The sequence below is a fragment of the Malaclemys terrapin genome, chromosome 19 (genome assembly GCF_027887155.1).
Source record: "Malaclemys terrapin pileata isolate rMalTer1 chromosome 19, rMalTer1.hap1, whole genome shotgun sequence".
Classification (NCBI taxonomy): Eukaryota; Metazoa; Chordata; order Testudines; family Emydidae; genus Malaclemys; species Malaclemys terrapin.
The window spans coordinates 14,498,659-14,520,059 of NC_071523.1; the positions used below are offsets into that span (position 1 = coordinate 14,498,659).

The 21,401-nt window shown below is 55.9% G+C and overlaps 1 protein-coding gene across 6 annotated transcripts in view; it reads left to right on the forward strand.

Moving 5' to 3' along the window:
* AGRN (agrin) overlaps positions 1 to 21,401 on the forward strand; it is a 221,377-nt gene that overhangs the window by 160,803 nt on the left and 39,173 nt on the right. For all 6 annotated transcript variants that reach the window (XM_054009181.1, XM_054009183.1, XM_054009182.1 and 3 more), the window contains 6 exons: positions 6,596 to 6,817; positions 12,923 to 13,117; positions 15,113 to 15,313; positions 17,926 to 18,071; positions 18,686 to 18,791; positions 19,674 to 19,787. In XM_054009181.1, the coding sequence (XP_053865156.1) occupies positions 6,596 to 6,817; positions 12,923 to 13,117; positions 15,113 to 15,313; positions 17,926 to 18,071; positions 18,686 to 18,791; positions 19,674 to 19,787 (984 nt within the window). The remainder of the gene's footprint in view (positions 1 to 6,595; positions 6,818 to 12,922; positions 13,118 to 15,112; positions 15,314 to 17,925; positions 18,072 to 18,685; positions 18,792 to 19,673; positions 19,788 to 21,401) is intronic.

The window sequence follows — 21,401 nt, forward strand, 5'->3', positions numbered from 1 at the left end:
GAGGAACTCTTCCCAGTGCTGCTCCTCTCTGATGGTCTCGTCTGTGTTTGTCTCATTCTGGGTAGGAGCTGGGGGGGTCTTTTGACCTTCTGATGAAGGCTATTTTAAGAGATCTGGTTTGTGGGATAGGATGGGGGCCTGGGTTTCTATGGCTGTGGAAGCCACCGGGTACGAAATTCAGCTGTTGCCCAGGAAACTGGATGGGCTAACCACAGTCAGCCCACTGACTGGCATCAATTGGAAGAATTGCTGATTTCAGGTTGTCTTTAATTTATTATAGAAAAAATACAGGTGTATCTTCGAACTGCTCTTGTATCGTATCAAACCTTCTGAGAAGATTCTTAGATGAACCCCACTTTTTCGGGACTGTTTGGCTGGCTTTGCGCTCCTGGTGTCAGAGTCTCAATATTACCAACCCTGGCAGCTTAAAAATCATTTGTCAGTCACTGATTGGCATAATAGAATCATGGGATATTTTTTTTTAATCTGTGCTTGGGGAGCTTTTCTGGTTGTTGAACCATTAGGAGTCACTTTTTCAAGTTTTTCTCTGCAACCACGAAGACTAGAAACTTGCTATTCTTTTTCGAGTGAACGAATAGATTCTCACATATTCACAGGATTCCAGGAGCTGGGGCTTTAGGTAAGACAGCAACTACTGCAAGACTTGCGCTAAAATTGTGACAGTCAGCAGCCCTAGACTTTGTTTTCCTTCCCCAAGCTATATTCCTTCCTTCCCCCCATTGGGCTGCTTCTCAAGTTCCGTTCCTTGGGTTCCAAAGCCCATTGAAGAGAGTTGAAGTCTTTCCATTGATTCCAATGGGCTTGGAATCAAACCCTGATAGCTCAGCCCTTCTGAATATCCAGCCCGATGGCTCTGTTAGGGTGTAAATCTGGAGCAGCTCTGCTAGCTTCAGTGGAGTCACTCCAGATTTACACCACCATCAGTGAGAGCAGCATCTCAGCATGCCTGTTCCTTGCTGGCTCCTGGCAACAAACGTTTGGCAGATTCTGCAATTCTTGTCTCGACCCTGCCCGATCCCATACAGGGCAGCTTCTCTCCTCCTCCTGTTTTGATTCTCCTTCATTTGATGGCTTTCCCTTTCCTCCTCTCCCTGCAGGCCATGCAGCCAGCCAGGAGAGCAGGCCCACACACTGTTCCTTTCAAGAGCATGTGCTCGTGGGATGGAAAGTAAATAAAATCTAGGGCGAGAGATGAAGCAGAGTTTGATGCTTGCTCAGCCAAGACTTGGAGATCTCAGTCCATGCGACAGCTCAGTTCTGCCTCCTAGCAAACCACTCTGCAGTATAGTCACACCATAGGCCTTCTCCTTCCACGTCAGCCCACTCCTTCCCTCAGCTGCTGCCTGCCCTGTGCGAGGTGGAGACTTCCGCCTCCAGGGCAGCAGTTCAAACCCAGCACCAGACCAGAAGTGACCTGCGTAGAATGAGGTAGCGATCTCCGTGCAGTCTTGGCTAGCACGCTCACCAGCACGAGCTTCTCCTTTCTGGCAGTGCTGGCCAGGGCTTAGGGAGACATTGCGAGGTGACGCTAAGCATGAGAGCTGAAGCAGAGTTGGATGCTTGGTCGGCCAAGACTTGGAGATTTCAGTCCGTGTGGCAGCCCCGTTCTGCTCCAGAAGGGAGCTAGAGATCCAGCCTCCATAAAGAATCTCCTGTAGATTCATTCTGCCTGAGTCCTGCCTCTTCTCCGCAGCGTGGGTCGCTGCAGGGATGTAGAGATGGGGTCCCGCCCGGTCAGGGTGGAGGCGCACTGTGGGACAGTGTGGGGGAAGCCGGCTACATGCTGTCTGTGCTGGACCTGCTCTGCAGAGACTGGTACTAAGGAAATACCTCCATGTGCCCCCACCCACCTGCATATCCCCATTACAATCCCTGATGTTCCCTCCTGTCTCCACTATAGGGAGCAAGGGGGAGGCCCCGGGGATCTAGAGCATCCCTTCCCCTGGGGAGGCCCAGGTGGAGGCAGGGAATAGGAACCTCCCTGCAGAAATCTGGGGGCATCCCCTTTTACAGCCAGGCGGAAGCCGCGGAGTGGTACCAGCCCAAAATGGGGGATTTAGGGAGCATGGATCCAGCCGTGTGCCCTGCTGTGCACATCAAAGCCCCTTCGGGGCTGCCTACAAACTCTCAAGCGTCTGGAGGAAGATTGCCGCTGATGGCCAGCATCTAGTGAAGAAGATTTAGCATAACTAGAGCCTATGGAGGGGAAGGAAATGAAAGGCAGCCTATTAGCATGGCAACATGATGCTTTAATCTTTCACAGATACCTGCCTAATGAACTCTCAGCCCCGCTGCTCGGGGAAGGAAACAAAGCCAGACAAAATAACCCAGTCTGCCCATCACGGATTCTTTTTTTAAGTTCCTTTCGGCTTTCAAACAAGGGCGGTAGGAGCTGAAAGCCGCCTCTAGGTGAGGGGAGATGGGATGAGGGGGTTAGGAATTTGGGAGAGGCAGGGTTTGATGGGGGCAGAGGAATGGTCTCTGTAGTTGTGTCTGTCTGTTTTCCTCCTCCTCCTTTTCTTTTTCTTTCTCTCTTTCTTTCTCTCTTTCTCTCTGTCTTGTGTTTTACAGCATTGCCTGTTTGGAGAAAGGACGTGCATCCGCACAGCACCCTACCGCTCCCAACTGGGATGTCTCTGCTCAGAGGTCTGCTTTCTACCCTTCTCTTTAGCCAACGGCATTCCCTCAGATGTCAATCTCTCTCTTCCTCTCCCCCTCACTCTCCTCCTCCCTGGCCTTAGTTAAAAGCTCTTGGGATGGAAAGATTCCCACATTTTTTTTACCAATCCACCCACTTCCTACCTGGAATGAAAGTGCCTTGCAGTGTAACTGGGTATTTTTAATGCTTGCTCCAGTTTGCATCTCCTTCTCTGAGATGGACGGGGGCTGGGGGGGGGGGGTGGCCACACAACTGCAGGCTCTGTTGTGGGCAGCTACTGTTTTGCCTGACCATCCGTGTGAGCTGAGAACCCCGTTCTCCTTCTCAAGCCACCTGGGTGCCTCTTCCCGGCCGATGAGTCAATTCGGGCTGCTCCTGGTTGATTTTTCTGTTTGTCCCGCTCAGGCATGGTCGCGGACTCCTGGCTGCCCGAGATTGCCGTGCTTTCCCCATCCCCCTCCTTAGCGCGCGTTTGTGTGTGCGTGCGTGTACGCGCCAGGCAGCCCAGGGCGTGGAAAGGAGTGCGTGTGCTGCATGGTGTCGCCCTGAACATGAAAACTCCCCGCCTGCCTCCCGATGCACATTGCAACGTGCCGATTTTTAAATCCTCCTTCAGTCTGGCGAAGGAGCCTTCTCCTGTCTTGGGTTTCTCCCTGGGAGCACACCAACACAGCGCCTCGGTAGATGGCAGCCCAGCCGACTGGCAGGGGGATGCGTCAAAACTCCTTGGATGCTGCAAACACAGGCAGGGAGTGCAGTCGGTCAGAGCAGTGGCCTTGGAGGCAGGTCCCAGGAGCCATTTACTGCTCTTCCACTGGACAGATTTTCAAAAGAGCTCAGCTCCCCTCTGGGCACCACAGTGGGTGGCCAGGTTCCTGCAAGTCACATGATTGACAATCTGGTCCCTTGAGATATGGCCCCACCTGTAAATTGGAGATGTGGACTCTCAAGTGATGGTGGTGGTGGGGAGTCATAATTACCTATTGATTGTTAACACACTCCAAGGTCCTTGGATGGTAGGTGCTATGGAAGTGCCTGCTTCTGCTCCCATTGAAACCAATGGAAAAACCCCTATTGATTTCAGTGGGGGTCGGGGGCGGAGGGGGGAGCTGTCAGTCTGAGGATCAGTCTGCCCGGGGAACCTTGTTTGCTGCATCACTGCAGCTCTGAATTGCTCGAGGGCTGAGAAATGTCAGAGCGGCTGTCTCCCCGCTCCAGGCCTGTGATCCTCCCATCCAGCCGCTCCCCGTTCAGCCTGATTGTGCCGGGCAGAGGCCGTTTCCCATCTCAGCGCGCTGCCTCTGCATGACTCCGGGGTGCAGTTATGGGAAGCATGTCTTTAAAAACGAGAAAACCAAAGCAAGAGATGTCAGCAGGCCTGCTGGCGCCGCAGAGAGGCACCGGCACCACGTGGGGAAAAGCTTGGAAACCGTTTGGCTGCAGGAAGAATTGGAGGGGGGGTGTGGATTGGGGGGCGAGTGAGTATTAGAGATGAGAGAGAGAAGCCTCGGCTGACTCTCCTGCGGCCCAGCCCTTCGATCCAGACCCCACTTGGCAGTTGTCTCCATCGCAGGCCTGGAATTGAGCGACACCCCAGACGTGGGGACCCTCTCTCTCCTCCATTCCTGCTTCTTCTCCACTGCTGGAGCCAGGAGCATCTGCCTGGGGCAAGCTTGGCTTCTTGATGGGCAGGATCTCTCCATGGTGCTGGCAGGAAGCATGCACTGAAAGGCACATGCCTGGTCCTGTCACTCTGAACCATTGACACCCCCCGGCTTTGTGCAGAGGCACCCCAGGGTTCGATTTCCCATCAGTCAGAAAGCGGGGGGCTCCAGCAGGCTGTCTCCGGGTGGAACCCGTCCCAGCTCTCCATGCGGAGTTTGCCTTTCACGCCCTGGGCTGGTTTGTGGCTGTGCTGTTCTCGCTGTGTTTGTTTTGCTTGGGTCCGTCTCGACGCGTGCCCTGTTGCATCCATCTGGCTTTTGCTACCTTGCGTTTCCCCGCTGGGCTTGTCGTCGCATTTCCTTTTCAGGGTTTCACACCGAGTTTCTTTCTTCTCTCTCCCCTCCCCTCGCTGCCCAGGGCGGTGGTTTGAGTATCACGGAGCGCCCCCTTGGCTGAACTGCCGGCTCTCCCCCAGCAGTTAACACAGTCCTGCCTTTAGCTGCCTGGCCTGGCCTGTAAGCAGCCTAAACCAGAGCGCCAGCTTCTGGGCGGTGAAGGAAATGCAGCCTGCTGTTTGTCCCACTGCCTGCCCAGGGGGTTACGAGTGTGGATTTCTGCACCGCAGATCTTTCCTTAACAAAAATCGAAATAGAAAAGTCCCGGGGGCAGGCGACCGTGGTGTCTGCAGTGGAACAGGGATGCTGGGCCCGATTTGCTTCTGCCACTGGTGCAAACCAGGAGTCACTGCAGCGGAGCCAGTGAGTTACCCTGGTGCAAGGACTGCACAGGTGAAGGAATAGTCGGGCTCGGTGCTCTCTGCATCTGAATGGGCTCGGCACCCCGTCTCCACTCGCAGCACGACACGCAGCTGTCTGGAGATCCCGCAGACTGGCGAGAGATGCATTGGCCTCTCCTCCTGCCCTGCACTTTGGGCAGAGTCCGGAGGGCTGCCCTTCACGCTCTGCATTGGCTAACAATGCTCCAGGGAAGCCTCAGCACCCACTAGGGTGAGTCGGTTTGGCCCGCCCCAGGCCCCCTGCTGCACGTGTTTCTGGCATTTTAACCTGGGCTAGTGCAGCTCTGCAACGACCTGTTCAGGGAGGAGTGAGGGTGATTCTCTCTCCCCGGTTCCCACCACACCCCCGTCCTAATGAAAGGATGGGGTGAGAATAGGAAGGAGATGGGACGAGGATGGAGCGCAGTGTATCAGAGCCTAATGTAGGTATCGGTGCCATTGCAAGCTAGATCTTGCTACACACAGTCGCTGGGGGGGAGGGTGTTGGTGTGAGGGATGGGCTCTGTGTGTGTGCATGTTTGTGTGAGGGAGGGGGTGTGTGTGTGTGTGTTTTGGAGTAAGGGATAGTGGGTGTATCTGTGTGTGTTGGTGTGGAGGATGGGCTGTGTGAGTGTGTGCTGGTGCGAGGGATGGGCTCTGTGTGTGTGCTGGTGCGAGGGTTGGTGTGTGTGTGTGCTGGTGCAAGGGATGGGCTCTATATGTGTGTATGTGTTTGTATGTGTGCTGGTGCGAGGGATGGACTCTGTGTGTGTGTGTGTGTGTGTGCACGCTGGTGCAAGGGATGGGCTCTGTGTGTGCTGGTGCGAGGGTTGGTGTGTGTGTGTGTGTGTGCTGGTGCGAGGGATGGGTTCTATATGTGTGTGTGTCTTTGTATGTGTGCTGGTGCGAGGGATGGGCTCTGTGTGTGTGTGCTGGTGTGAGGGTTGGTGTGTGTGTGTGCGAGGGATGGGCTCTGTGTGCTGGTACGAAGGATGGTGTGTGTGTGTGTGTGTGTGTGTGTGTGCGCGCGTGTACTGGGGCGAGGGATGTGTTTCACTTGAAGGTATAAGGCTTTTAGCAGGATGGATTTTGTTCCGCCCTGACTTTCAGACTGTTATGGTCCCTCTTTGAGCCTCTGGGATCCCCGTCCCCCTGTCCTGTTGTGATCTGCACAGTGGCTATAACAGAGGGAGAGTTGAGGTCGACCAGGACCCGGTCCTGGGAGGAGGGTGTTCTGCTGCTGTATGGGACAGGCACCAGACCGGGGCTGCCAGGGTGGCATGCGATCTCAAGGGGGGTGACAGGAGCACTGTGTGTTTGTGACACCATCATAACTTCCTCCGCCCAGGGTCCGCGCGGTCCTGGCGGGGGCTGGCGCGCGGGCGTTGCTCTTTGACTGCTCCCTGCCGGATAGGGAGTGGCCGCGGCAGGGGGAGTGGCTGATGTGTTGTTTTTTCTCTCCTGCCCCCGTGCAGACCTGGGCATGCCCAGCCCGTGCCTGAGTGTGGAGTGCACCTTCGGGGCCACCTGCGTGGTGAAGAACCGGGAGGCGGTGTGCGAATGCCAGCAGGTATGCCTCAGCCGCTACGACCCCGTGTGCGGCAGCGACAACCGCACCTACGGCAACCCCTGCGAGCTGGACGCCATGGCCTGCGTCCTCAGGAAGGAGATCAAAGTGAAGCACAAAGGGCCTTGCGGTGAGTGGAAGGAGAACCTGGAAGCCAGGAGGGGGGAGGCGTAGGAGGGCTCAGAACTAGCTGGCAGGGGCGGGTTATGGGGACACAGAGCAAGTGACCTCCCCACATATGCTCCCCACCCCAGTCAGGCAGACTTTTCCACCCAGCCCCAGCATGTCTCTTCCACTCCCAAGTCCTTGATCTGCTGCAGCCCCATCTCATCCCACGCCACCCCAGCAGGCAATGGGACTTTCCGCTCCACAGGACCTGAATCGCTGGCATCCCACCAGAATCTGCCCTTTTCGCCGGCCATGGTGGTGAAGGGTGGGGCCCGGTGGCTGCCCCTTCCAAGCAGGCCTGCGGGTAGACTGCAGCCCCACCATGCTGGTTGTTGTTGGAGTCTGAAGCTCTAGTTGGCGTGGGGTGAGGTGTTAGGTCACGTGACTGCTGACCCCATGGGATGGCCCCACAGTAGCTCTAGGAACAAAGGGGTCCAGTGAAGAGAGATGCCTGGGCATTCCTCTAACCCCCTGCACCTGGAGCATGCAACATGCTTTGCAGACACGGAGTGCCCTTAGCCTCCCAACCCCCACAGCGAGGTAGCAGGAGCCTCCTTGTTTTACAGAGGGGGAAACTGAGGCAGAGCGCAGGCATGTGACTTGTCCAGCTTCGTGCAGTGAGTCACTGGCAGAGCTAGGGATGGAACCCAGGAGTCTAGATTCCCAGCCCTGTGCTCTCACCACTGAACCGCTGTGGATCCTAAGGAACGCCTTGCTTCCCTTCCAGCAAGTTATATTCCTGATGAGAGCGGTTACTCTCATCCCCGCGGGATGGAATCTCCTGCCTGGCCTGGGGACGAAGCAAAGTGTTCAGATTGTTCCTAAAAGCACTGAGGCTTTCCCTGTAATCCAGGCATAGGGCCTCCTGCTGTAGAAAGTGCAGAGGGGCTGCTAATGGTGGACTGAGCTGGGTGGGGATAGGCTGAACACGGGAGGTTGCTCTTGGAAAGAGTGAGTCAATAGGAGCATTGCCTACAGGTAGAATAAGCATTAGGAGTCAGGACTCCTGGGTTCTGTTCCTGATTTTGCTGCTTTGCTTCCCCTGGGCCTCAGTTTCCCCCATCCTGGGTGGCTTGCTAGGCTAACTGAACTGAAAGGCGCTGCAAAGGACGCTGAGGTGCGTGGAAAGGAGGTGGAATCGGCTGCAGAGCAGGTGGCTGTGGCTGTTAATCAAAGCATCCGCAGTTACTTGAGAGTCCAGCTGGATCCAGGCTGAATGAAATCTCTGTGCAGCAGAAGCCCCCAGCGCTGCCTGCTGCAGTGTGCTTTGTGCAGAAACGATCCGTTTCTCACCCCAGGAGCGTTTCTTTGGTTTGGGGCTGGAGCAGAGCCTGTGTCTGCTGTTCCCCTTGCCAGGCAAGTGCCCGCTTAGATCACCCACTGCCCACGCAGACGGCAATGAAATCAGCAGGCCCCCCGGCGAGCAGAGAGAATGACGCAGTTCACTGGTACCTGTCACTCGGGAAGGTTATTCCTTCACCTTCCAATGGCTTAAAAATAACAGAGTCTCGGCAGAAGGGGTTGATTTGGGGAAAGGAACCAAGCTGGGTGGTGATTTTCCCTTTCTCCCTATAGAGGTATGGGGGGGGAGCATCTAGGGGAAATATGCATGTACATCGCTTCCCTGCTCAAAGCCCGCCCTGGCTGCTTTACCAGTCTGAGGCAGGACAATTAGCTGCTACAAAAGTTTGAACAGTGGGGGAGCTGCCCAGGAGCGGCTGGGGCCGAGATGCGGGAGAAGCTGTCTGAGCAACTTGCTCCCCCTTTGTCTCTCTTCTGGAGGTAGCGGAGGGGGGGGTGTCCAGATTTAAATACAAAATGCATCCCTCTGCCCCCGTTCGAGAGAAACCATCCATCTCGCTCGGTCCTCCACCCCCCAGCTAATGCGTACACCCCTTATCCAATTAAAGGGCATTTCTCTGCCTTGGGAGGAATAATTGAGCGCTGGCACTCCATCCACCTGCTGCATCTCGTAAACGCCTTTCCTGCACCTTTTGGAATGCACCACAAGAAAAAACCAAATGCTCAGGGATGGCTGTCCCTCCCTGTTCCTTAATCCTAGCGCTCTATGTCCCTCAGCCGTGATCTGCTCTCGGTTCCAACCCTGCCACCCTACTGAAGTCAGGGAGGTTGCTTAGGCGGGATTTAGCCAACTGTGTTGATGACAAACTAGGGTCATCCTGCTTGCAGTCTGAATGCTTGTATGCTACGCTCCAGGGGTTATCATGAGCTAATGCCCAGCTATATACTCCATGACCGGGGTTTGGGGGGCGAGCGGTTATGGAAGGTATGCAGAGTGCCACAGCCAAAGTTCAGGCTGGCTGTTTAGTTTCTGAGCATAGGATCACTGCTCTCTGCACAGATGGCAGCTCTGCGTTATGCAGGAGGGACGCTTACTATGATGAAAGGAAATTTAAATTTAATGCTTAGAAAAGAGGGACGTGTGTGCACAGTTCACCCATGGAACTCACTGCTATAGGATAGCAATGAGTTCCGGAGGCTTCAGAAGCAGATTAGGCATTGATATGTGCATTAAGAATATCTGCCGTTACCTGAGAGATGATTGTCATGTAAAAGGGATATAAACACCCCTGCTTTAGGGCATAAACGGCCCCTGACTTCCTGGGACTCAGGAAGAAATTTCCCGCACGCCCATGGGCCTATCTTCCCATAGATCCTGCCTTCGAGTGCCTCTCTACCCACTTCTGAAACCCACCAGTGGGCAGGAAATGGCAGGCTATAGATAGAAACATCCCAGCCGACAGCTCATGCTAACCAGTCATGGGTTTGGGCTTTTTTCGCATCTTTCCCCCCACGCATCCAAAGCAACAGCTGCTGCGCGAAAGTAAAATGAGAAAAATCTTCCTCGAGCCAAATTCCTGGTGAATCGAATGGATGGGGGGAGGGGATGCTCCTCTGAAAGAGGAAGTTAGCCGGTGAATCACTGAATGCACAAGGGCCATGACAGCAGAGGTGCTGGCTGGCTCTGGGCTCACCTGCAGTGAAGGACTGTGTGTGCTGGGGAGGTACATGCGTCATGCAGACAGCGTATACGGGGAGAGGGAGATGACGTGTCACTATGAATTACAAACACATCCAGTCCTGGGGACATCCTGATAAACCAGAAGAAGGGGGCTCGGCAGGTCACGATGCTGCCAGAGCCTTGAGAGGGGTTTATTGCACTTGGACGTGAGTTTAGAGCTTTCTGTGACACATGGGACACCATCCCTCAAAGCAACTCCCTGTTCCCATGGAATTCCCAGGCCTGGCCTTGAGACTTTGCTCTTCTCCTCCGCACTTAGAGCTGCTGCTAGAGCAGTGGGGCAGTTGCCCGGGCTTTGTGCAGCCCTCTCCTTGGTGTTGCTATGGACGGGGCTAAGCTGGGACCTGGGGATCCACAGGCATGTTTTAGGGGTGATCCATCCCAGGGAGTCAGTGGCTCCTCTTGTTGAGGTTGGCTGGTCTCTGCCTGAAGCCGGAGCTTGACTCACCAAGAGTCTTTTCATCCTGGGAATCCAGCCTGCGTTTCAGCCTCCTGCAGCTGCCCCTGGTGCAGCCCCCATGGTCTCCTGCTGCCGTATCTCCATGACGACCCTGCAAATGCAGGGCAGAGTCTGGGCCCTCTGAGCCTGTCCTACAGGAACTCAATGGAACCCAAAATAATCCTTGGGGCCCGTAACACACCACGCTGCGGCCTGAGGCCGGGGATGTGCAGCGCCTGCATTGGGACAATGCCTACCAAGTGACAGCCGTGACTCGCTGGCTTCAGGCACAAAGCAAGAGCTGGTGGCCCGGCTGCCCAGACTGGCTGTTCTTTGCCTCGCTGTGGACTGCGGTGGCTGTTGTGGGGTGATCTCTCTTTTTCACAGCATTCCAGGGGGTTCTGATCTGTAAATTCCCAGAAAATGGGGTTCAACCCCCTGCAGCCCCCCCCCAGCCCTATGGGGTAGAGTGCTCGCCTAGTCTGTGTCAGTCAGGCTCTAGAGAGAAGACCAGCCCTGCTTTTCTCAATGGGGGGTGGGTAGGGTGAGGGTGGGGCTGACAAGTGGGTTTGGCTAAATGACACGCCCCTTGTTAGCTTCTGCAAACGGCAGGGTGCGGGTTTGGAGTGGGCTGGGAAAGTGGGACTGCCCCGCCGAGCAGCACCGGCCCCACCTTCCGCTGGGAGTGACTGGCTCCAGAAGCACCTGGGATCTAGAATCTAAGATAAAACCTCCCCTCCCCCTCATTTCCACAGCCCTGTCGCCTAACCCCTGCCCAGCCACCCCGCTCCCCTGCAGATCTCCCAGATGTTGCCTCCAGAAGATTTGCAAGCTGCTTGGGTTGTAGCCTTGTCTCTCTGTGGCTGCTGATACCAGGACTCATTTATCAGCCTTTGTAACTGCACTGGCCCTGCACTCGCTCCAGCCCTGTTTAGAGCTGTAATGGCATATAACTCCGGTAACATTTCATCCTAATTACCCCGGCCCTGATGGGTTTTACGGCTAAGCCTCTCTGCCTCCGAGTGCGTCTCCTTCCTTCTCTGCCCACCCTGCTCCTTCCTGCCCCCACCATACTCACTGGGGCTCCCTGTGAGTGTCTGGAGGGCAGGGTAGGGGGATTGGATGGCATTTGACTGCTGTCTTGACACTGGGTTCAGAGACAGCTGCCTCCCCCCTTCAGTCCCCCCATGCCCCCTGGAGTCTAGAGTGGAGGCAGAGCTTGGGATTGGAGGCAGGTGTTGATGGATGCTGCTGAAGAGGTTACTCATGCAGCTATCTCTGGTGCTCCCATGACTCTTGGGACGTTCAGCCCTCTCCCCTCCAGCGCTCCTCTCGTGTTCAGCCTTGGCCCGCAGAGCTGTTCAGTTATGTAAGCGCTGGCCTCATAGGAGAGACTCTCTATCATGCTCCTGTCTCTGGAGTGTCTCGGCGGCAATGGGTCCTTCCCTGCCCTCCATTCCCACAGAAGCAGGTGAGTGCTACAGACACCGCGCTCAGCTCTACAGTGAGCGCACATGGTCTAAACACACCTGGTCTGTTAACTTTGGCTGTGGCAGTTAAAGGGTTAACGATGTCCCCGCAGAACATTGAGAAATACGTAGAACAATGGGCCAGATCCTCCACTGGCGTAAATCTCCATGGAGCAACACTGATTTACACCAGCTGGGGAACCCACCCATTTATCTTTTCATTATTTTTCTTTGCCTGTTCCCTCGCGGGCATTGACGATCCCTATTATGAGTGTCTAATCCTGTTGTCATGGGGTTAATTTCACTCTTCTGCCTGAATTCCCCTTGGGCTTGCTGCCCAAATCTGACCTAGAGTGTTGCTGTGCACTGTTAAAATGCTGCTGTGTTCCACCCCAGAGGTGGCTGCATTTCTTTGTGGGTCTTGCTAGCTTGTAAAGTGCTTTGAGTTGAAAATTGCTATAGGGATATACAATACTTCTTCTGAAGTCCTATACCTGGGATAGTCGGGCAGCTGCACTCATTTATCCCAGCTGAGGATTGGGGCCTTTTTTCCCCTCTCCCTCTCCAGCACAAAGTCTCCGCCCTCCATTTGCAACACTGTGATCGTTTCCGTGGGTGGAAAAACTTGTGCCACGAGACCTGAAGCCGGGTGGCTTTTTGCCTGGGTCTGGTTTCAGTTCCAAGCTCTGGGCCTGATCCAATGCCCATTGGAGTCCGTGGGACTTTTCCCGTTCGCCTCGGTGGGTTTGGGATCAGGCTGTCAGAGCAGTTCTAGATGCCATGGTGGTAACAACGAGCAGGCTCTGTGCTGTAGCCATGCTAGAGCAATGGAGGGCGATTATCAGGCAGTGCTCTGCACAGACAAAGCCGGGATGGCCTTAAGCGATGATCCCCTCTCCAGGCTAATCTTCCTGTACTAGCTGTCCTCTCCCCATTTCGCATGGGAGCGAAGGAGTACAGCGCTGTTAACCCCTCCTTGCCTGGAGCGCTGACACGGCACGCCTTTGGGATAATGAGCCCGTGGATTATTCTGCAGGGCCTTGTTCTTGGTATCAGTGCTTAGTGACTTAACTTTCTCTCTGGGTTTCTTGTCCCTTTCTATTTTGATTCCTGCAGACCGGTGTAGCAAGTGTCAGTTCGGTGCCATCTGCGAGGCGGAGACGGGCAGGTGCGTGTGCCCAACAGAATGCGTCTCCTCCTCCCAGCCGGTCTGCGGCACGGACGGGAACACCTACGGCAGCGAGTGCGAGCTCCACGTCCGGGCATGCACGCAGCAGACCAACATCCAGGTGGCCGCGCAAGGAGACTGCAGTGAGTTTGTAGGGGCACCTGTCCTTGCCCCCTGCCTCCACATTCCTTCCTTAACCCTTCGTGTCACGTCAGTTCCACCCTCCCCTGGGGAAAAGAATAAAATCCAAAGAGGTTTTGATCCAAGGAAGAAAATAACTTAATTGTCGCCAGTGACCAATGACTTTGGGTGCCTCCATTTGGGGGGCGGGGGGAGCAACTTGAGACATCTTCAAGAGGCCCAATTTTCAGAGGGCAGATGCTAGGCACTTTGTAAAAACCAGGCCCCTTTAAGGTATGTCAACTTGAGCACCCAGAAATGAAGGCATCCAAGATCACTAGCCACCGTTGGCAATCATGTCTGCAGGCCCTGGTGGAGCAGACAGATATCGGGCAATAGGCTGGCAGAAGGAATGGTTTTCATCACAAGAATTTCCTTGGTTTGTTACACCCAGACCGTCTCTGTGCTGGAGCTCGAACCAAGCTAGCCACAGCCATCTTTGCCTGCTCAGGTCCTCGGCTGGCATAGTGCACCCAAAGGCATTGGAGCGACGTCTGTCTAGCCCAGTTGGTTCTAGCAGAGTTTCCCTGCCCAGTTTGGACAGAGATTTCTTTATTTCGTTTATGAGAGCCATCCTCAAACAGGCTTCAAATCCTTCAGTTGAAACTTTCAAAGCTGATTAGGGATTTAGACACATTAACATGAATGAGTTACGTGTCTCAATCCCTTGGTCAGTTTGGAAATCTCAGCCATAGGGGTTTGGTTTTTTTTCTATTTTCGAACAGGAGCTGAATCTTCTTCAATGGGCATCACCCTGCAGGGCAGATGGACTTGGTAGACGCCAAGGCTGTAAACCAGCCTATAGCGTCTTGTAGTAGCCCAGTTCTAACAGGGTCCTTGCCAGCTCTGCCACTGAGATCTGGGGCAAGACCCTAATGCTTAGCCTTTTGAAGCCACCTTGGCTGTCATGGTCCCTGAGGAGGGCTCCTAGGGCTATGATAATACAAATTAGAATAACAAATGGATTCACACTTCCCATCCATCTGAATGGGAACGGGGCATCCAAATTCCTTAGCCAGCTTTGAAAATCTCAGCCACAATCCCGGTGTGCCTCAGTTTCCCCCGCCACGATACGAGGGTAATACCTCCCCTTAAGGGTGTCACAAAGCTTCATCAACCTTATTGAAATACTAACTGCAACCTTGGCAGGGAAGGTGCCGGGCTGAACAGGGAAGCCATGCTAGCACCTTGCAATCTACAGCTGTCTTTAAACACAGCTGTACCATGTTCCTGTTTGGTCAGCGTGCCCCTTTTTTGGTTTCTTTTTTCTTCCCCCCTCACAGGTTAGTTTCTACCTGATCTTCTGCTCTCCCTACCCCGCCTCTCTCCCCACCCCCACCCCCACCCCCAGCCCCATGCACTTTGGCCCAGCCCAGAACAGTCTGTGTTAATTTCCAAATGAACTAAACGTTCCGATGAAATGCTACATTAGAACAAATGATACACTGGACCAAATAATCTCTCTCTCTACAGCTGGGACTGACATGTCCCAGCTGAGCGGGGACAGGGAGCTAACGGATACATTTCAGAGTGGAAACCTGAGTGAGATGGAAGGGCTGCATGGGATGCCCCGTCAGCATCGGGCACGGCAAGGCTGGGCTCCGGCTGCTGCGGATATGGAACCGTGGGTGCCTAGAGAGAGTCATTCAGTGCTTAGAACCAGAATGCACCGTTGGCCTGGTGTCTGCAGAAGCTGGTTACCTGCGACACCCGCTGACTTTCGGGAGTTGAGGGTGTTTAGGACTCTGCCGTGGGAACCCACCCCCGGTTTCTTCTGTCCTGAGCCCGTTCAGGGATGGGTTAAGCCGGTGATGAAGCAATCAGCAGCCAGGCCCTCTCTGAGGGCATAGCCCTCCGACACTGCCCAGGCTGACGATTGCAACGGGAGGCTTTCTGCTGGATCTCATGCTGCTTCTCTCTCCCTCCCCGTTCTCCTCTCACTTGCCCCCTCCCCCCAGAGTCGTGCGGCAGCGCCGTCTGTGCCTTCGGGAGCAAGTGTGTGGGCGGGCAGTGCGTGTGCCCGCGCTGCGAGAGGCAGCCCTTCTCCCAGGTGTGTGGCAGCGACGGCGTCACCTACGACAGCCCGTGCGAGCTGCAGGTGGCTTCCTGCCAGCAGAAGAAGGCCATCGAGGTTTCCAGGACGGGACCTTGTGAGGAGGGTAGGAAGCTCTGTTTCCTCTGGTTCTGGGGGGCAGAAGGGTGTGAGGAATGGGAGGGGATGGGCAGGGAGGGCTTGGACTTCCTCACACATGGAGTTTATATTGCGTGGTCCAAAGGCAAATGTCCAGAGCTCATGGTTTGTGACTGGAATGTGGATGCCTTCTCGCTCTCTCTCATCCCCCCCAGCGCCCCGCTGGGGCTAGGTACAACAGCAAGCTACACCGCCTGCTGCTTGGAGCCGCCTGTGGTGTGCCCAGGTGTAACCCCCCTGGGGTCGCCGACAGAGCAGCCTCTTTGGCAGGGTTTCTTCCTCCCCCCATCCTGGCGTTTTTGGCCTGTTGTACGGCAAGTGTATTTTAAAGGCTTCACCGAGTCTCCTAGCAAACTCCCCATGCATGGAAGTTGGCTGCTCCTCGCTCTGTATCATGGCAGGCGAATGGCTCTGCGATGGGAGTTGGGAGGCTCCTCTCCTGCCCTCGTGGGAGGGGAGAGCAGCTTGCCCACGCTCATTTCTGCGGTTGGCGCTGTGTCATCAACAGCACCTGGCACCCACCCCCTTCATCTTTGTAGTTAGCGGTAATGAAAGTTGACACCACCTAATAGGCCTGGGCTAGGAGATTTATCACTGCTTTAATTTCACACTTCAAAGGGCCCAGGCTTGAGAGAGGCGTGAGGAGACAGAGCGGTTCCTGAGGCACGGGCCCAGCTGCCTCGCCACTGCCCCCGGGACTCTGTTGGGGTCAGGCCCTCGGTTGCCATTAACTCAGCACTGGGCACCTGGGGAAATATCTCTTTGCTGAGGCCCTGCTCGGCCAGGTTTTGGGGCGATCCCGGCTGCAGGCCTCCTCTGAGCAGCACTGGGGCAGGGTGTGGGGCAGATGGCTGCGTGCAGCCTTTAGAGTCAGTGAGTGAAAGCTGCCGGATCAACAGTCCTGGACAGCACAGGCCTCTGTTTAGCCCCAGAGACAGCCTCCTGCATGTCTTGGCCTGCCTGCCCCAGCCTGGGGGGGTCCCCTTTAAGTGGGAGAGGGTAGCCCAGTGTCTTCGGCCCATGCGACCCCCAGTGCTTCTCTCAAGTCTGGGGACAATTGATGCCAATGGGTTTGAAACCAGCAGCCCGCTCAACACAGGCCACAGAGGGTGACAGACCCGGACTGGATTTTAAGGGCCTGAGCCAAACCCCTCTGCGATCGGGGGGCGGGAGGGGGTGTCAAGGGGGTGTGTGTCTTCTCACTGACTACAGTAGGCGTAGGGACAGGCCCACAGTGGGAGTCCACACTCCAGTGTCCATCCCTGAGCTGGACTGGGCGAGTTTCACCAAAACTCGCCTAGAGGCAGGGAGCTGCCAGCAGTGTCTAGGCAGCTCAGAGCAGCGTGTCCCTGGGCTGCTCTCTCCTGACTCCTCTGTAAAGGTGAGGTGTGGGGCTAGCGCCGCTGAAAGTGAGGGGCGGATAATGCTGGCTACAGCAAAGCTGAATGCACCTAGGCTGTGCCAGCTTCCCTGCAGTCCACACGCCGCTCTGCCTGTGCGCCTCCGTCCTGCCCTGACAGTCCAGTCCTGGAGCTCCCCCACAGCTCTGCCCTACCGATCCCCAGCAACCTCTGGTACACCAGTCCTGCCCCTCCTGCAGCTCTGCACCTCAGTCTTCACCGGCAGTGCTCTGCTCTGGGCCCAGCCACCCTTCAGGGGTCAGGTTGAGGCCTCCCAACTCATTTCACTGGTGGCCTGAAATCGATGAATCCAGGCCTCCAGAGTGGGAAGACTTCAGAGCAGTGCTGGCTGAAGGCCAATAGGGGAACAGCGTCCACCTTGTCCCTTCAATGTCTCTGTGAGCTGAGACTGTCTAGCTCATTGCTCTTGTAGTTTAGCCAGATAGGGCTGGAGTGCTGTGGCAGGGCTAGGGAGAGTGGAAGACATAACATGGCATTTGATCACAGTCCTCGCCAGGGAATTTCAGTTTGTGTCCTTCCAAGAGATGAGCTTAAATAATTCTCTGTGTAACGTCAGCTCCCACCCTTTGATCACTCCATAAAAAGGGGGCAGGTTGTTTTTTTTAAAGCCTTTGAAATCAACATCTCTCTCTCGCTGCCAGAGCGCGGAGCGTCTCGTGGTTGGTTGAGGAGCTGAGTTGACATACAGCGCATTAAGTGTCTCTCTGCCAAGCCAGTAATCTCTGCCAGGCTGGACTTTCAACTGAAAACCAAAACCAAAAGCACCCAGGTCTCTGGGTTTATCTGAGCAGAAGGAATCCGTTTCCCTGCCGCAGCGTGGGGGGAGAGGCTGGAGGGAAGAGGGAGTTAAACCGTTGTGAAGCCAGCCGACTGCTATTCGTACTGTGCGTGGGGCTCATCTGTGTCTGATCCCCAGGTAGCCATCCGAGTTAGACGGGAGCTCTGAGCTTTGGCTTGCCAAGCCAGTACAGGCAGAGCCCTGAGCCCATCGTCAAGGAACCTCGCAAAGAGAAGTGCCCTTGTTACTGGCCATGTGGCTGTATTCCGTCCTCATGGGGGGCTGGATGCTCTGTCCTGCGGGAGGAGGGTCCTGCTGTCTCGGAGGCCAGGTGTGGACTAGGAGCAGTCACCCTCCAGGGTCCCCTCCTTTCCTCTGCAGACTGTGGCTCTGGGGGCTCAGGCTCGGGGGATGATAACGAGTGCGAACAGGACCGCTGCCGGCAGTACGGGGGCTCGTGGGACGAGGACGTGGAGGACGACCGCTGCGTGTGTGACTTCACCTGCCTGGCCGTGCCACGCAACCCGGTAATTCCCTCTGCCTGCCCGCCCCTGGCTTTGGAAGAGAGCTCGGCCTAGTGAGGGGCTCTCTGCAGCCTCTCGGGCTGGAGGTGTCGCAAGCCCAGCCTGGCTCGGGGTATTGCAGCGCTTCAAACCCCAGCCACAGCTGGGTGGGGCTGTGGAAATCCTAGCAGGCGGATAGGGGGGAGAAGTTCCTCCAAGCTGTCCCGGACTCACAGGGCCCATTTGAGTTTGGGAGGAGGTTCTTGTTGTACCCCTCCTGGCCTGTCCCTCATGCCCCTCGTCTCAGGGGGGCCTCTCCAGCACAGCCAGCCCCCTTGCTCCCCAGCCAGGGCTCTGGTCAGAGGCGTGAATAGATGACTTTCGCCCGCCCAGGGGTTGCCAGGGCTGAGGGACCCGTGCTGCAATCCCGGGTGCTGCTGGCTGGCACACGGCCCATCTCCCTTAGTAGCCGTTCTTCCCCCTGGGCAGGATTGGTTAGTGCCGGATTTAGAATTCCAGCTTCCCTGCCCAGCACTGGCCTGGGGATGGGGGCACCCCATGAGGGGTAGGCAGCTCTCTGCATGCTGGAGGCTGCAGACCGTGATCTCTCTTCCCTCTCCCCCCCACCCTCTGAGCAGGTGTGTGGCTCCGACGGTGCGACCTATGCCAATGAGTGTGAGCTCAAGAAGACACGCTGCGAGAAACGCCAGGATCTCTACATCACCAGCCAAGGAGCCTGCCGCGGTGAGTTCCCACTGAGGTTCGGACCCGGGCTAGCACGGGTATTGGCCTTTAGACAGCTCCTGCCTCACAGCATCCCATGCTCCTCTGACGTTTGTCTGGGGTGGCAACAGGGTCCCTTCTCTTCTGCCCTTTGGGCCACCACAAACAGGCTGGAGACTTTCGAGTTGCTAAACACCGTGTGTTATTTATTGGGGTCCCCTCCGCCAGGTCGCCAGTACAGCCTCATGCAGCCCCATGCAATCAGTAGTAAACTGCCCCCTTAGCCTGCTCTCCAGGGAGGGAGAAGGCAAGATCTCATCCTCCTGGGATTCTGCATCCCCTGGCCCCTACCAGCCTCCCCCCTTGCACTTCCTTCCTGTCCTTTAACTGTTCCCACCATCCCTCCCAATTAAAGCTACTCCGGGGGGAATGGCTAGTACTGCAGTGACCAGAGTACTGGGTCAGCTCTGGGTTCCTAGCACTCTGTCACACCGACCAATGCTGGGATTCAGACCCTGGGCTAGCAGGGGCTGCGTCAGCCTTCAGCTGCTCCTTTCCCCACAGCATAGGGAACTCCTCTGCCTTGCGTCTGGGACCACTGCTGGGATCAACCTGCGTTGCTGGCGGGGCCAGTATTAGTTTGTTGGTACCAATGCAGTGGCTGAGCCATTTTGTGCCTCTGTTTGCATGTCTGTATGCTGCTACTTGCACTGGGGAGGGCCTGGAGTCAGTGTCACTGCCCTAATGCAGGGCAGAGACCAAGGGGGGTTGTGCAGGGAGGACATGGCCAGACACATCTGCCCAGATCCCCTGCATTTGTTATATTGCCCTGATGTAGCCCGGTTACAGCTGCGGTTCCCTGTCTACCCAAGGTGTGACCTGTGTCCCTCCCTCTCTCCGTAGTTATTGGAACGCCTCCCCCGCCGCTCCTGGTTCTGCACTGCAGCCAGACCATCTATGGATGTTGTCCAGACAATACAACCGTGGCCCTCGGCGTGGGCTCAGCTGGCTGCCCAAGTGAGTGAAGCTTGGGGGGAATCTCTTGTAACAGATGAGGGGTCCTGGATTGTGAATCCCTTGTCGGGGACAGTGTGGCGATCCAGACTGCAGATAATGGGGGAAAACTCCTCTGCAGAAGATTACTCTTCTGCCTGACCCTGTCAAGCAGTGGGTCTTAGCCTTTTCCACGCCCGTCTCCCATGGTGTAACAGAAAGAAGTTTTGGGGTCTCCCTCCCATCTAGCCATGGGAAAGGGAGGGTGGGGAGAACCTCCCCAAAAAGTCTGTTGGCAACCCCCAGGCTGAACCTCTCCCATAGCTTATCTGCTCCATTCCAGTTCCTCCAGTAGACATGCTAGAGCCTCCAGACCTCTCCAGAGCCCGCAGCCTGGAGCATACCCACCCACGAACAGAGAGAGACCCGCACACCTCTGCACACGCCCCCTTTGCCTTCTAAATTCCCAGCGCCTCTCGTTTTCTATAAAGCGCCAATTTGCTTCCGGTTCAGAAGCTGCCCTAAATCTATGCAGGGAGCAATGCAAGAGGGTTGCTCTGAACTAGATGCCCCAAACCTCCCTCCCTCTCTGGACAAGGACCAAACCCGGCGTGAGCTCTCGTGGCCTGCACAGATGGTAGCTGGCTCCCGGTGGAGCCAAGCTCAGGAAAGCCTTGGCAAGTGGTGGCCTTGTTTGTTTTCTCCGGGTTGCTCGCCATGTGGCAGCTCAAAGACGGTTAGCAGCGCCGCTCTGCTATTGGATGGTAACAGACGTTTCTTAGAGCCTGAGCCAGCCGGGTGCTGAGCCGCACATTACTGGGAGCTGAGGGTGCTCAGTGCTCCCCTGGAAATGCTCCCAGCGGTGAGCCCTTCCCGAGGGTGGCTTGCACCATCTCCGGGAGTTCGGGGCTAGTTCTGGGGGCAAATATTGACTCCAGCCCTGGCCCCAGAGTATGAGACAGATCCACATCCTCCCGCCCGGTAGGTCCTTCGCAGCCCACCCCAGTGCTGACTGAGAGGTGACTCCACTTCTCAGGAGGCTGCCTTGATGAACGCATCATTAATATTTATTAAATAATTACCGGAGTCAGGGCTTTCAAAGAAGGCGTGTTCGGAAAGGCATTAGCCATATATTAACAGCTGAGGCTGTGACCGACTGTTAGGAAAGCACATTAAACTGCGGAAATATAGTTAAAGCCGTGTATGGGCCTGGCTAATGCACGCTTGATGGGGATTTAGTGTCGTTTAATGTGCCATGTAATTTAATAAGCAGCGGTGTTCTGACAGACTCTCGTGGCACGGGGTCACCGCGGGTGGGCTTCAGCCCAAAGGGGCCAGCGCATGGGCTGACAAGCTGACTTCCGCCTCTGCTCAGCCAATGGTCCCAGCCTTCGTCGCCCGCTCGTGAAGTCCTCAAAGGAACCCCATCATGCTTCCTCCTCCAGGCATAGGCGCCGACTCCATGGGTGCTCTGAGGCTGGAGCACCCACGGAAAAAAAACAGTGGTGCTTAGCACCCGCTGGCACCCCCACAGGTCAGCTCCTCCCACTCCCTCCCAGCGTCTCTGCGGATTAGCTGTTCTGCAGGGTGCAGGAGGCACTGGGGGTGAAGGGGAGGAACAGGGACAGGAAGAGGTGG